Source organism: Orycteropus afer, unplaced genomic scaffold (assembly GCF_000298275.1).
Source record: "Orycteropus afer afer isolate SDZICR_OR568_19922 unplaced genomic scaffold, OryAfe1.0 scaffold00006, whole genome shotgun sequence".
Taxonomy (NCBI): domain Eukaryota; kingdom Metazoa; phylum Chordata; class Mammalia; order Tubulidentata; family Orycteropodidae; genus Orycteropus; species Orycteropus afer.
This window is the reverse complement of record NW_006921593.1, coordinates 2,436,555-2,452,439: the sequence shown is the minus strand read 5'-3', so window position 1 is coordinate 2,452,439 and position 15,885 is coordinate 2,436,555. Positions and strand designations below refer to the sequence as shown.

General features: G+C 45.3%; 1 protein-coding gene across 1 annotated transcript in view; it reads right to left on the bottom strand.

Annotated features, from left to right (window-relative positions):
- HIP1 (huntingtin interacting protein 1) overlaps positions 1–15,885 on the bottom strand; it is a 189,363-nt gene that overhangs the window by 43,622 nt on the left and 129,856 nt on the right. Inside the window, exons 2-5 of the mRNA XM_007940271.2 lie at positions 11,309–11,372; positions 7,390–7,532; positions 7,105–7,161; positions 4,531–4,611 (exon numbers count right to left, since the gene is read on the bottom strand). Of these exons, the coding sequence (XP_007938462.1) occupies positions 4,531–4,611; positions 7,105–7,161; positions 7,390–7,532; positions 11,309–11,372 (345 nt within the window). The remainder of the gene's footprint in view (positions 1–4,530; positions 4,612–7,104; positions 7,162–7,389; positions 7,533–11,308; positions 11,373–15,885) is intronic.

The window sequence follows — 15,885 nt, the reverse complement described above, 5'->3', positions numbered from 1 at the left end:
CAAAACTAACTCAGAAAGAAACAGACAACTGAGCAGATCTATAACAAGGACAGATATTGAATCATTAATCAAAAACTTCCCAACAATGAAAAAGCACAACACCAGACAGCTTCACTGGGGAACTCAACCAAACATTTAAAGAAGGATTAACATGAATGTTACAAATACTCTGCCAAAAAAATAGCGGAAAAGGGAACATTTCCTAATTCATTCTATAGGGCTGGCATTACCCATGTACTAAACCCAGGTAAAGAGATCACAAAAAAGGAAACTATAGCTTAATATCCCTTCTGAATATAGATATAAAAATTCTCCACAAAATACTAACAAACTGAATGCTGCAGGATATTAAAAGGATTATACATCATGATTAAGTGGAGTTTATGCCAGGAATGAGAGGGTGGTCCTACATAAGAAAAGCAATCGATGTAACACACACATTTATAGAATGAAAAACAAACTTACATGATTATCTCAATTGATGCAGAAAAAGCATGTGACAAAAGCCAACATGAATGATAAAAACATTCAACAAACTAGGAATAGAAGGGGACTTCCTCAATGTAAGTGACATTTATGAGAAACCTCCAGCGTTGACCATGATACTCAGTGGTGGGAGACTGAAAGCCTTCCCTGGAACAGCACTGGAATGCGGCTCTTGCCACTTCTGTTCGGCAGTGTCCTGGGTGCTCAGCCTGAGCAATGGGCAAGGGGAACACAGGCACCCGCACAGGGAACGTAAGAAGTCAATGATCTTTATTCACAGATGATCTTATATGTAGAAAGTCCTAAAGAATCTACAAATAACTAGTAGAGCTAATATACCAATTCAGCAAAGCAGCAGATACAAGATCAAAATACAAACATCAGTCGTATTTCTGTACGATGTCAATCAACAATACAAAACCAGAACAAAGAAAATGATTCCATTTACAACAGCATCAAAAACAATAAAATGTTATAGGAATAAATTTTACCAATTTTACTTGTACACCAAAAACTATATACATATACATATGTTGTTGTTGTTGTTGTTATGTGCCGTCGAGTCGGCCCCGACTCATAGCGACCCCTCCTTGGGTTTCCGAGGCAGTATCACTACGGAAGTAGGAATGCCCAACCTTCCTTCCGAGACATATACATATATACATATATATATATATAATATATACACACATACATATATAAACACATACGTACATGTGTATGTATAGATGTATACACACACATGTATATGAAAACAATTAAAGACTCAAATAAAGAGAAAGATATCCCATGTTTATGAGCTGGAAGTTTTAATATTGCTAAAATTGCAGTCATCCCCTAATTGAGCTACTGATTCAGTGCAACCCTTATCAAAATTCCATTGACCTTTTTCTGCAGAAATGGAAAAACTAATCCTAAAATTCATATGGAATTGCAAGGGGCAAAGTCTGAAGACTCACACGTCCTGATTTCAAAACTTACTACATAGCTACAGTAATCAAAACAGTGTGGCACTGACATAAGGTTGAACCTACAGATCAATGGAATAGAACTAAGTGTTCAGAAATAAGTCCACAAATCTGATTGTGGACAAGAATGCTAAGACCTTTAATGGAAGAAAAACAGTGTTTTCAATAAATGGTACTAGGACAACTAGATAATTACATGAAAAACAATGAATTTGGTCCTCTACCTCAAAATGAGGAGCTCTGGTAGCATAGTGCCTAAGGCATTTGACTGCCAACCAGAAGGCTGGCGGTTCAAACCCACCAACCACTCCTTGGAAGGAAGGTTGGGCAATCTACTTCCGTAGTGATACTGCCTCGGAAACCCAAGGAGGGGTCGCCCTGAGTCGGGGCCGACTCCACGGCACATAACAACAACAACACCTCAGAATGGATCAAAGACCTACATGTAAGCATGAAAACTAAAATTCCTAGAAGAAAACATAGGGGCAAATCTTCATGACCTTGGATTTGGCATAGTTCCTTAAATATGACATCAAAAGCACAAGTAACAAAAGAAAAAAACAGATGAATCAGACTTCATCAAAATTAAAAGCCTGTGTGCTCCGAAGGAGGCAATCAAGAAAGTGAAAAGACCATCTACAGAATGGAAGAAAATATTTGCAAACAATATATATAATTAAACTCTGTATCTAGAATATCTAGGAACCTCTTACAGCCAACAACAAAAAGACAGACAGTCCAATTTTTAAAATGGCCAAGGACTTCAAAAGATATTTCTCCGAAGAAGATACATAGATGGCCAACAAGAACATGAAAAGATGCTTCACATCATTAGTCAGCAGTAAAGTACAAATCAAAACCACAATATATTACTGAGATACTAAGATGGTCTAGGAGCTCTGGTGGCGTAGTGCCTAAGGCATTAGACTGCTAACCAGAAGGCTGGCAGTTCAAACCCACCAGTCATTCCTTGGAAGGAAGGTCGGGCAATCTAATTCTGTAGTGATACCGCCTCAGAAACCCAAGGATGGGTCGCTATGAGTTGGATCTGACTCGATGGCAGTGTGTTAATATAGTCTAATTCAAAAGAGAAGGAATTCTCTTCCTGGTGGTGCAGTGGTTAAGGTATTCAGCTTCTAACCTAAAAGTTGGTGGTTTGAACCTGCAAGACACTCTGCAGGAGAAAGACAAGGGAGTCTGCATCTGTAAAGAAACCCTGTGGGGCAGTTCTACTCTGCTGTATAGGGTCACTATGAGTTTGAACAACTCGATGGCAGTGGGTTTAGTTCAAAAGAAATGAAAATTGTAAGTGCTGGTGAGGATATGGAGAAACTGGAACTCTTGTACACAGCTGGTGGGAATGTAAAATGGTGCTGCTGCTGTGGAAAACAGTTTGGGGCTCCTCAAAATATAAAACGTACAATTATCACATAACCCAGCAAATCCACTCCTAGATACAGACCCAGAAGAAATGAAAACATATTCAAACCTGTACACAAACGTTCCAGAAGCACTACTCACAACAGCCAAAAGGTGGCGACAACCCTAACACCCATCAACTAATGAGTGGATAACCAAAATGTGGTCCATCCGCACAACGACACGGCACCCAGCCATGAGAAGAAATGAAGCACTGATCCATGCTACAACACGGAAGAACCCCAAAAACATCATGAGTGAATGAGCTCAGGCACAGAAGGTCACCTACAGCCTGGCTCCATTTATGGGAAATAACCAGGAAAGGCAAATTCATAAAGGAGATTAGTGGTTGCCATGGAGATTAGTGGGAGGAAGAGGGAGTAGGGAGTGACTGTTTACTGGGGATGGGGTTTCCTTTTGGGATAATGAGATGTTTTGGAACTGGATGGGGGATGCATTATGAGTGCACTCAATGCTACTGAATTGTACATTTTAAAACAGTCAATTTTATGTTTGTGAATTTTACCTCCATGAAATAAAACTTATTAAAATAACATTCAATACAGTAGGATAGTATCACTGAACCAAAGCTACTTTTATCAAATAGGTTCTTCAGGTACATGAGAGATAATACACATTCAATTATATTATTTTTCCTTAAATTTGTTCCTTTCTCCATTTCCACTGCCAGCTCCCCAATTCAGGCCAGTTTTTCCCTCACTGGACATGTGAATCTTCTTCCCCGTCACCCATCTGCACCCCACCCATCTTTCAAGATCCACCTCAAGCTGTATACTTCTTTCACTTTGCATCTGTGACACCATTACCCTCAATAATTTCAGATCATCTCTAGTATTTGTCCAGAAGCACACATAATTTGTTATTTCTTTGACATTATCACATAGTTACTAAAATTGTGTAAGACTTCTCTCCCCAACAAATCTAAATTCCTAAGTTGTTGTTGTTGTTGTTGTTGTTATGTGCCGTCGAGTCGGCCCCGACTCATAGCGACTCCTCCTTGGGTTTCCGAGGCAGTATCACTACGGAAGTAGGATTGCCCAACCTTCCTTCCGAGGAGTGGCTGGTGGGTTTGAACCGCCAGCCTTCTGGTTAGCAGTCAAGCGCCTTAGGCACTATGCTACCAGAGCTCCCAAATTCCTAAGAGCACATCATTTTCACTTATTTTCCACCTGTGGCCAAAAGCACACAGGTTGCATGCCTCACATGCATATGAGAAATACTGACTAAAATCCTGTATTGATTAAAAGAAGATTCAGCGGTGGAAACTCACTATATAAATGGAAGGAATTGTTTTTTATTAATAGCAAACAGTAAAATCGGTGTTTCCAGAACATTTTTACAAGGCAGCTTAGTGGCTATGGTTCCTCTTCCTATTTGCAAAATGGAAAAACACAAAAGGTGCAGGTATGACTTGGGCCCAAATCCTAGACCTCTGGTCAAATCTCAGGGCTGACTATGGTGGCCCTAAAAATGTTTCCCTCTCACACAGCTGGGATACGGTATCAACACACCCTGAGGAGTACAGACTGTCTCACTGCCTGAAAGTCTTGATGATGAAGCCCACAGAGGTGCTGAGGAGAATGGTGTTAGGGGTGAGAAGGAGAGGGTGATAGCAGAATTGTCCACAAAGACTCACTTTGGTATGGTACTCCATCTTCGTTCTCAGTAGTTTGAGGTAGATGCTGCAGAGTTGTCCATACCCCTCACTTAGGTGACCCTTTCCAAAAAGGAGACAAAGTATGGTATCAGCGCTAAGGAACTTCTGAGTTGAGAGACTGACAGCCAGGACTGGAATATATTTCTTAGAATTATAAAAATAACAAACGTTCATTGTTGAAAATTTGGACAATGTAGAAAAGAACACACATACAAGTTTCAGTCTTAATCTAGCTATGAAACAGAATCATGACTAACATTTTGGGGTAACCTTCCCTGTATTTTTAAATACAAAATGAGATAAACTGTTTTTTCCCCCTTAATACACCACAATTTTTTTGCACGTCCTATTGTATCATTATTTTTAGTGACTGCTTCATGAATTACAAATGTGTCATAATGTACAGAACCAATTCTCTATGACTGTACATTTTACATGTTGCCAAATTTATCTATTATAATATTTCAATGAACATTTTTATAATATAATCTTGTTTATAAACATGATGGTTCCTTAGAAAAAATATTGGACAGGGTTTCTTATTTAAGCATTTTAAGACTCCCACTCTTAATAACCAGTCTAGCCTAGAGCTACTTCGTCCTTCTGTCTCTGTCACCTCCCTCAGATGGATTCCAAAAGACCAAGAGGATATACAATATTACATGTGATAATAATATGAGGTGGAACCCATCAGCGCGATCCCTCCTTGGGTTTCCGAGGCGGTATCACTATGGAAGTAGATTGCCCAACCTTCCTTCTGAGGAGTGGCTGGTGGGTTTGAACCGCCAGCCTTCTGGTTAGCAGTCAAATGTCTTAGGAACTGTGCCACCAGAGCTCCTAGGCACATACTAAGATCTTTAAATTAGCCAAAGAGAAAACACATGTTAGCTTCAAAGGAACAACAGTGAGTCTGACAGCTGACTTCATGAAAATAATGGAAGTCAGAAGTCAGTGGAAAGATATCTTGAATATTCTCCATGTATGGAGAGAAAAGAACTCTCTAGAATTCTAAATCCAGAGAAAGTATCTTCCAAGAGTGAGGGTGAAGTAAACACATTCTCAGGTAAGCAAAGTTGGTGTCTGCTGCTAGTCAACACTCACTAGAGGAAATTCTAATGGAAATAATTCAGGCTGAAAGAAAGTGATACCAAAGGAAAGGTCTGAGATATGAGGAAAAAATGCAGAGTACAGAATAAAACAATGACCATAACATCTCAGTGTTTAAAAAGAAAAAAAATAACCAAAATTAAGAGCCATGACAGTAATGGCAAAGAAATTGGGAGGGAGTGAATCGAGTTAAAATATTCTAATATCATCATGTCATATAGGTAACAGAGACAGAAATAAATTTTAGACCTTGAGAAGTTAAACATGCACTTTGAAATTAGTAGAGAGCCTACAAAAATTTAAAAAGGAAAAGAAAACTTTCCCCTTCCAATTAGTAATAGGGAAAAAATGGAATGAGAAAAAAAATACCCAATCTAAAAGGCAAGGAATGAGAGAAAAAGAAACAGAACAGATGGGACAAACAGAAAGCAAAAGACAAGACCGGAGATGTATATACATTTATTACAATAAATGTAAACAGATTAAACACCCACTAAATGACATCATCTGTCAACTACCATCTTGACTTAAAAAAAAAATCCACCTAAATGCTGCTTAAAAGGGACATTTCTAAAACATAATACAGATAAGTTGAAAGTGAAAGAATGGAAAAGATGTATCAGGATAATTCTAACTACAAAAAAAAAAAAAAAAAGTAACACTCAAATTTTCCACACTATCGGGTACTAACATGCAGTTGAAAGATTCGAGGACTCAGCTTTGTGCAGGTAACTAGCCTGGTGCCTTTGGGCAGGTAGTTTCCCGCACTGGGCCTTTATTTCCTCACCTGTAATGGGTGGACTGGACTATGTAATCACTCACATTTTGTGAGTACAGACAGAGAGTTAATAATCAGGAGAAATGGGCTAAAGGGAACAGTTCTGAACCAGTGGGGGTCAAGCGGGATATCAGAATGAATCCAAGAGACTCTCCAAGGGCAGACCACCCACCCCTGCCACACACACACCTCTGCAACAGCAAGGTCTAACAGGGATTCTGGTGTGTGTATAAAAGCACTTTTTTTTTTTTTTCAATTGACTCTGATATTGCCACATACTTTCTCCCTCATCCCAGTAAGTGCATCATCCCATTAAGGGTATGTCAATTCTCAATGCACTGTGACCCCACTGGGAGAGTGGACGGGAAAGAACTAGGAACTGGGGCAATGTCCCTGCTGAGGGGACTTCAAAGTCTGGAGAGAGCTGTGACACGAGGTTCCAGACAGCAGATCTCAGCTCTAGAACCTCTCTGCAGCTTCCAGGGACCCTGGAAAGACAATGGATACCACGGTACTATTTTGGGGTACCCTTGGCCCTTCTCTGGTTCTCATGGGAGAAATCCCAAATAAACAGAAAGGGAACGTGTTCCATTCCACAGTCCTGGTTCTGTGGCTACCGCAGAAGGACCGGAGTAACAGGTGGTTGCCGATTCTATCTCCAAACTCACCCACATTCTGCTCATGTCACTCAATTCATTTTTGTATCTCAGAGAGTCCTTCAGGACCTGGAGAGGACAGAGAACAGGTCATGAGAGAACAGGGAACGGTGAAGGCTGGAGCTGGCTGGAGCAATGGCTGACCAGACAGAAGTGCATCCACCTCGAACTGGCAACAAGGGCCAGGAGAAAATGGCTGTTCCGCAGGGTGGGCGTGGAGAGCAGCCCTTCACAGCGGTGCCGTAACCCTTTCTCGCCCAGCTCCCTGGCCGCCCCACTGCAGTCCCAGGAACTCACGTTTGGGTGTCCATCTCGGAGGAGTTTGTGGAACACGTGGCAAAACTTCCAGCAGAGCACGGCGTTGCTGGAGAGAGGCAGTCGGTTGACGGCAGACCAGAAGGTCTGTGCCCCTTTCTCATGGTGGGTGCCCAGGATGCATGGTGAGGCAAGGTCATGGAAAAGAAAGGCATGGGCTCTGACCCGGCTGTGGGCAGTGAGTTCCTGCAACACGCCACCTGGTCGGCTTGTGCAGGGCACAGTGGTGCAACCTCAGGAGGGGCGCCCTTCACATCCACTGCTCTGGACACACCACTGCTCTGTGTATTTACTCTGTAACACTTCCAGTGGCCATCAAGTATCTTGTTCTAATAAAACCCACTTAGCCAGACGATTTCCCCATAGATGGAAGTGTCCTGAGGGAGGGCTATCTTTTTCTACACAATGTGCTATACAAATGTACAAATCTACACAAATGTACAAATCTACACAGATGTGCTCCGTCTGCAAAGATACAGGCTTTGCTCCTCCTGTGGGTAGGCTGAACGTGCGACGAGGTCCCTGGGGAATAACCATAGCTAACATTTTAATTGCACATGATTGTTTCTAAGTTCTTTCTTATATGTCATTTGAAAGACACGTAATGCTTCAGCTTTTAATCAACCATGGGTCTGGCTGGGGACCTGACCCTGCCCTACTGACTCTCTTGGCTCTTTTTGGAGGCAGCATCTCCAACTCCTCTCCAACAAGGCAGCCCTGTTCCCTCCTTGAAAGCAGCATTCTTTAACGTGTCCTTCCCCTGGTTACTGCCTAAGGCATATGACTGCTAACCAGAAGGTTGGCAGTTCAAACTCACCAGCCGCTCTGTGGAAAGATGGGGCAATCTATTTCCATAGATTTACCGCTTGGGACACCCAGTGGGGGTCGCTCTGAGTCAGAATCAACTCAACGGCAGTGAATCCGGAGTTTCATTTTTGGGTTCCCCTAAACTTACAAGTGGGAGCTCTGGTAGCATAGTGGCTAAGACACTTGCCTGCTAACCAGACGGCTGGCGGTTCAAACCCACCAGCCACTCCTCGGAAGGAAGGTTGGGCAATCCTACTTCCGTAGTGATACTGCCTCGGAAACCCAAGGAGGGGTCGCTATGAGTCGGGGCCGACTCGACGGCACATAACAACAACAACAACAACAAACTTACAAGTACATGGCTCCCCCGCCTCCTCCACAAGCCTTCCTGGTCTTGTCCAGAAGCGTCTTCGTCTCCTAACACCTTGAATTCCCTGTATGTGGAATCTTGGGGCCCCTTCCTCCTGAGATCCAATTCAAAACATACCCACCCGCCACCCTTGAACTGCCTGTCCCATGAGGTTTGCATGTAATGAGTGTTCATCTGGCTTTGTGTGACTTTCGGGGGACTCCAGAGCCCAGGAATCAGTAAGCTACCTTGGAGGGGGTGGAGGATTTCCACATTACTTTTGTTATTGCTTGAATAGGCCTCACAGACCCAGTAATTGGGATCCATCAACTCTAAGTCAGTGAAAAAGGGGAAGACCCTCAAGGAGACAGATGGACTGACACAGTGGCTGCAATGATGGGCTCAAGACCAGCAACGATTGTGAGAGTGACACGGGGCCGGGCAGTGTTTTGTTCTGTGGTGCACGGGGCTGCCATGAGTCGGAACAGACCCCATGGCACCTGACAACCATTGCCCTAAGTACAGCTCTTCACCTAGAGCCTTAGGTTTCCTTGTCAAGGCTCCAGTAAGGAGTGTGGTATCACTTAGAGCAGAAATACTTGCCTCAGGCTGGAAACTAAAGGGCTCCCCCAGAACACAAGCTGTTTTGCTTCTGAGCTAGAAAGTTCCATCAAGCTCCGTCCCCAGACTGAACTTTGCATTTGGATGGGGATAGTATTCAACACTGATTTTGGGTCTCGGAGCTGGAGTCAGCTTTTGGTCTTGAGTTATTCCTGAAACAATTTATGGTTTCACCTAAGCACAGCCTCTTCAGACTGAAGGAGGCAGAGAGACGGGCAGCTCCTGCCCTCTCACACACAGGTTTCTCACGGGCCAACTGCAGTTACTACGTTGCTGACGTGTGCCTACCGTGTTGATTCTGACTCAACAACCCTGTAGGACAGAGTGGAACTGCCCCATAGAGTTTCCTGGGCTGTAATAATTACAGAAATAGATCCAGAGCTTTTACCCCATGGAGCTGCTAATGGGTTCGAACCTCTCTGATCTTTTGGTAAGTAGCCAAGCACTTTAACCACTGCACCACCAGGGCGCCTTCTAATTACGTAATACTGGCACTCAGTCTGTCTAAACAGAAGCCAGATGAGGTGGACTCTGATGTCCCTTCCATCATCCGAGTGATGTGGCCCTGCCACTGTAGGCCTGGTCCAAATCACTTCTGGCCTATGACAAGCAAAACCTCCTCTCACTTTGTGTCTTGCATCAGAATGATCCTAAATATTTGGCAGGTAAGAGTCAGGATGGGGTACTTCCCTCTGAGAAAATCAATTGGGGGCTTATGACAAAGGCTTCTTTTGGTTTGTTCTGAATCATGACAAAGGACGTCAACCTGGATTCAGTGAAACAAGGGAACTGTGCCTTTCTGGGGGAAAAAAAAGGGATGTGTGTGGCTAGATCTAGCTAGGCTGGTTACCCTGGAGAGGTTCTATAGCTCTATCCCACAACAAAGCCAACCAAATACCTTCTCATTAAAGGCAGGCTGCTGTCACTCTTGGGAAGAGAAGTTCAGCAATACTGTCTACTACGTTCCAGCCATCGTGTTAGGCAGTGCTGGGCTTCTGTGACCACCTACGTGCAAGGGTCTCATCCTGGCACTGAGGAAGGATGTCTTTGAGAAGCTGCTCAGGCCTGACTGGCTGTTGTCGCAGCAACCATGATAAGCCCAGGAAAGAAGGGGCTTTTCCCCACCAGAGAGACAGATGCCAGCCTCGGCTTGCCCTGCACTCCATCACGCTCGGCCCAGCACACACTGACACAAAGGCAGTCCTGCTGGAAGCCGCCTCCCTTAGCCTTCAGGGATGCAGCCCTCCAGCTCCCGGGCTCTACCCCAAGGGCAGGTGTCCAAGGTACCGCCCGCAACTCTCTGCAAAGCCCTTCTCCACACTGGTGGCTGCCATGGGCTTCTGCCCACTGGGTGTTAGGGGCTTGGTAAAGAGCCGTCACGCTGAGGGTCTCGTTTTCTCCCCCTCTGGCACCTGCTCACACAGGTGGACCTGACCCCCATCCTTGAGCCTCTATGGCTGGCTCAAGGCCGGCCAATGGCTACCTTTGAGACCTTTTATTTCCATGCTCAGAAAAGGGGAAGAGAAGGCCTGTTATCAAGAGGGAGCAGTCCCTGGAGAGGGACATCATGCTTAGTAAACTAGAGGGTCGGCAAAAAAGAGGAAGACCCTCAAGGAGGTAACACAGTGGTTGCAATGGTTGGCCCAAACGCATCAGTGATCGCGAGGATGCCACAGGACCAGGCAGTGCTCCGTTCTGCTATATGTAAGGTTGGCATGAGTCTGTCGGTACCCACTCGCTGGCCCCTAATAACAACCATCATCCCCACAACGAGGTGGTCGGTTTGGCCCATGGGTGAAGTGAAGTAGATAACGTGGGCAAAAACCTCTCTCTCCTGTGCTCTGAGGAAATGTCTCAAAAGAAGGGAGGTCAGGGAACAGAGCAGTTCTGAAAGCTCTGTGCAGGATCCTTGGTGAGTTGAAAGGACCGGCTGGTTGGCCTCCAGTCCCTTCCACCCTGGGGGTGTAACATCTCTGAGACCAGAAGCTGCTCAGAGGAGTCAGGGGCCCGGCCCATGTGGGGGTTCCTTTCCTGGAGGTGAGCAAGGAAGCCTGGCCCTGACTTCGGTCCTCACGCCTTGACCCTGCTCAGGCTCAGACTTCCAAGCAACATCCAAAAGGATATTTCTGGCGTGTTTTTCCTTTACGGCCACTTCCTGCATATTAATGGCCTTATTGATGCTGACAGTCTGAAAAACAAGAGGGAGGGGGAGGGGAGAGGAGGATGAGAAGAATAAGCCTCTGAGTGGCTCAGACCTTCCCAGATGCCCCACCCCCTTCTCGTCCTCCAATGAGTCCTCTCTCACCCCACCGACCCCCCTCCAGCCCCACCGCGGGCTGGTCCCTGCGCGGCTCCCCAGCTGGGGGCAGAGGTGGGCAGCGCTCCCGACCAGCTGGTCCAGGCTGTCCCGAGGGAGCGGGCTCTGCCGCCTGGCATTGGCTGTGCTCAGCTGCTGTATCTGCCTGCCATTCATTCACTCGGCACAACAACATGGCAATTAAAGCCAGCACAAAGAGTCGCTTTTCATCCCCAGGGAAACATTATTTCTCTGGGAGCAGGAGGAAGAGGCTCTGAGATCTGGGACCATGCAGCCACTCCCTGCCACCTCTTAAACCGTTTCTTGCAGAGCCTCAGGGGCTGGCCAGCCCGGCATGGTGACTCTAGTCTCCCGTTTTCCCACTCTTGGGTGTTTCTCAACTTCTAACCAAATTCCCTTTTATGCCCTCAATTCCATCAAAGGATATTAAAAATATTACTCCTTTCCATTTTTTTTTTTTTAAATCACAGCTGGTGTTTTAATTTAGCAAAGCAAACATATGAATATAATTCATATAAAGTCATAAACGGGATTATATCGTGTAGGCTCCTTTTTCTAAGTACAGGTTTTCCCTTTTTCTGTTTTGAGTGCTACCCCTGCCACCGACATCACTCTACCCTTAAGCCATGTTAACAAACTGTTACGCATCGCAAACACACACACACCCCCAGAACCAGTTGTCATTCCCTTGAGTCCATTCTGACTCATGACGACCCTCCATGGGCGTCAGAGGACAACTGTTCCACAGGGCTGTCAATCGCTAGTTTTTGGGAAGCAGGCTGCCAGCCCCTTTCCTCACAGTACCTCTGGGTGGACTCTAGCTTCTAACCCACTGGTTAGCAGCGGAGCGTTAACTACTTCCACCACCCAGGGTCTCCCGCACACACTCCAACATACAAACGCTTAAATACAGAAGGAGTTAATTTTGTCATTGTTCTAGAGAAATGAGATTGTCACCCACAGGTTTTTCTACATCTCATTTTTCTCCCTTAAAAATATGGCAAATTCTCCATGTGGACTGGTATGACTCTAGTTCATTCTTTTAAAAAGACAACTTAACGTTCCATGGTGGGGGTGGGGGTGGTTTACAGGAACACTCCTGTGTTGGTAGGCAGTCACGTCAACGCATCGCAACGCCCTGCCGCTGAGTTGGAGCCGACTCACAGAGACCCCTCCTTGGGTTTCCAAGGCAGTATCACTTCCGAGGGGTGGCTGGTGGGTTTGAACTGCCAGCCTTCCGGTTAGCAGTCAAATGCCTTAGGCACTATGTCACCCGAGCTCCTAGGGCAATCATGCTACCACCAGCTTTTTGCCACTGTGGATTATGAATTAGTAAATATTCTTATACATATATTCTAACTCACTGGTGCTTCTATTCTCAAAGGATAGATTCCAAGGAGTGAGATGACTGGGTCCAGATTCATTCTTAACTTTCCATTATGGCGAAGTCCCAACATACACGCCTCAAGGCCAGTCCAGTCTATCTTCATGGAGTCAGTTCTGAGCTGCAGACGTTGTTATCTGTGGCCCAATAAGTGTCCTCGACACCAGGTGCTGGCAAACATGTGTTTGTAAAAAGCTAGTAAATGCTTTAGGGTTTATAGCCCACACTGTCTTTGTCACAAATATTCAACTCAGCTTCAGACAATATGGAAGAGCAAATGAGTGTGCCTACGTTTCAATAAAACTTTATTTACAAAAACAAGCTGCCATCTGGATTTCATCCATGGGCTGTAGTTTGCTGTCCCTTGCTCTATCTCTACACCATCAGCCTCTGACCGTCTCACTCCCTGGAGTATTCTGAAGTAAATCCCAGGTATTACATCATTTTATTAGTATTTCAGAATAACCATCTAAAAAAGAAAAGGACACACACACAAACACAAAGCAACAACACCATAATATATTACCACACCTCAATTTCTAAAGATAATTTCTTAATACCATCAAATCCATCGAGTCAAGCACAACTCACAGGGACCCCTCCTTCGGTTTCTGAGGTGGTATCTCTCCGGAAGTAGATTGCCCAATCTTCCTTCTGAGGAGTGGCTGGTGGGTTTGAACCACCAGCCTTCTGGTTAGCAGTCAAGTGCCTTAGGCACTATGCCACCAGAACTCCCACTATTACCACATCTAAATTTTTAAAGGTAATTTCTTAATACCATCAAGTGGCCAGTTAGTGTTGACATTTTCCTTACCACAATTTGTTCTAATCAGGATCCAAATGAGGTCGCCATATTGCTTTCTAAAAAGGCCCTACCAACTCACATTTCCACAGACAATGAATGCATCCCCACCAACGACTGGTGGTGTGACTCCTTTTCATTTTTGCCAGTTTGATGGGTATAGTGGTATTCCATCCTTAATCTACACTTCCCTGACTGCTGGTGAGTTGAGGATCTTCTTATATGTTCTCTTATGTCAGTTGATTGCCTTACATAGTAAGTATGAACGTCTTATCTTTTACAGCTTCTAGGTTTACTTAAGGTCTCTCCTGCTCCTGGATCATAGACTCTGGCATTTTTCCCTAAGTGTTTTACTGTTTGTTTGTTTTATTACATTACAGTCTGTAATCTATTTTATTTTATGCTATAAAACAGGTTATTTCCATACCTATGATAGCTGGTTCTCTGACACCTGGTTTATGCAATTCTTTGGATGTGTTCTTACGTGCACTTTTCCGCACATGAGTTCCTCCTCCTCCCTAAAACTCAGCTACTTAAGGAGCGCTGGGGGTGCGGTGGCTAAGGCATTTGGCTGCTAACCAAAAAGGTCAGTGGTTTGAAGCTGTCTGCTCCCATCAAGATTTATAACCTGGGAAACCCTATGGGGGTTGCTGACTTGGAATGACTTGATGACAGTGAGTTTTGAGCTCAGTTCTTCCTTTTTTTTTTTTAAATTGTGATTTGGGTGAAACTTTACAGAGCAAATTCACTTTCCATACAGCAGTTCGCATACACTTTGTCTCATGACACTGACTACAATTTCCCACAATGCAACAGCTCCCCTCCCACTTCCTCCCGACAGTCACCTCTTCCCTGTGTCTATCCCTCCACGCACTCCTGCCCCCTGAGCTGTCTCCCTGTGCATAAACAGCCCTTCTTTCTCCCATGATTGTCCTCTCCAAGGAGTGTATCTACATCAGGTAAACATTCAACTCACATGCCTTGAGCTCAGTTCTTAACAGCCTGAGTGCCTTTCCGCATCACACTGGGTCTCCTTAAGGGCAAGGATGTGCCAAGGCCTTCTTCCCTCTTCCCTACAGCACAACACACGGACTCCACTGAGAACAGCCGGACAGGCAGGGTGAGGCCAGTCAAGGGAGAAGCTCACACGCGATGCTGCAAGGAGGGAGTCAGTGGTGTGCTGCAAACACCTCTCAGAGCAGCAGTGCTTGTCTCCTGTGCAGGCCCGTGCCCACAGCATCCTCTTAACACACTTGTGCTCGGACCTTTCTCAGCTTCTGCTGCCAGAACTGTCCCAGACCACCCCTTTCCTTCAGAACTCCTCAGGTGAGCACGGCCGTTCACCCAGTTTGTCCCCTCAGAATGAATGACTCTGGGCAGACCCAACACATGGACTGTACCCTGGACGTTTGCCTGCACTGTGTAAAGGATGCTATCAGACATGATGCAAAATGATAGAGACCTGAACCTGGGGAGGGGCTGGACTGGCTGTGGTCACCCTCTAAGGGATGTGGTAGACAGGCAGTAGTCCTGGTTGCGAAGAAGAGAGAGCCACCTCGGTGGGAAATGTTAGCCACTGCTTCAAGACCTCAAGGTAGGACCACAGCAAGGTGGGGTTTAGACTTATCTCACAAAAATTTCTCTATACAGACTGACCAATTGCATAAGCTTTGGTCATTATGAGCCTAGCTTGTAAAAAACTGAAAACAAGCTTAAAGAGTCCTTTAAGCAACATAAAATAATATACCAGAGTCTGTAATTACAGATCCACTGTGTGTGTGTCTGTCTGTCTGCAAGTTGGAAAATTTCTGTGCCATAAATGTTGAAAGGAGGGAGAAATCAAATGAACCTCAGATGCTGCTCAGGGAAGACTTGTAAGAGGAAGAACAGGATAACTTGTACCAGGCGCCGGCCCCTGGCGATTCACCTCCTCCTCTCATGTCTTCCTACACAAGTTCTGGGGGACCTATGATTTTTCCCATTTTCAGTTGCTCAGAAAGGCCAAGCCACTTGCCAGAGGCCCATGACTCGATCCCAGCCCCCTGCTGGCCTGATCCTAAAGCCCAGCTCCATGCTGCTGTGATAGCTTTGCATTGTGCTGGGGCTTGCAGGGGACTGGGTCCGGACCACAGCCATGGAGGACAGGCCTTCAGGCAGAGGAGCCTGAAGGAGGAAAGGCATCCGTATGGAAAAGCACT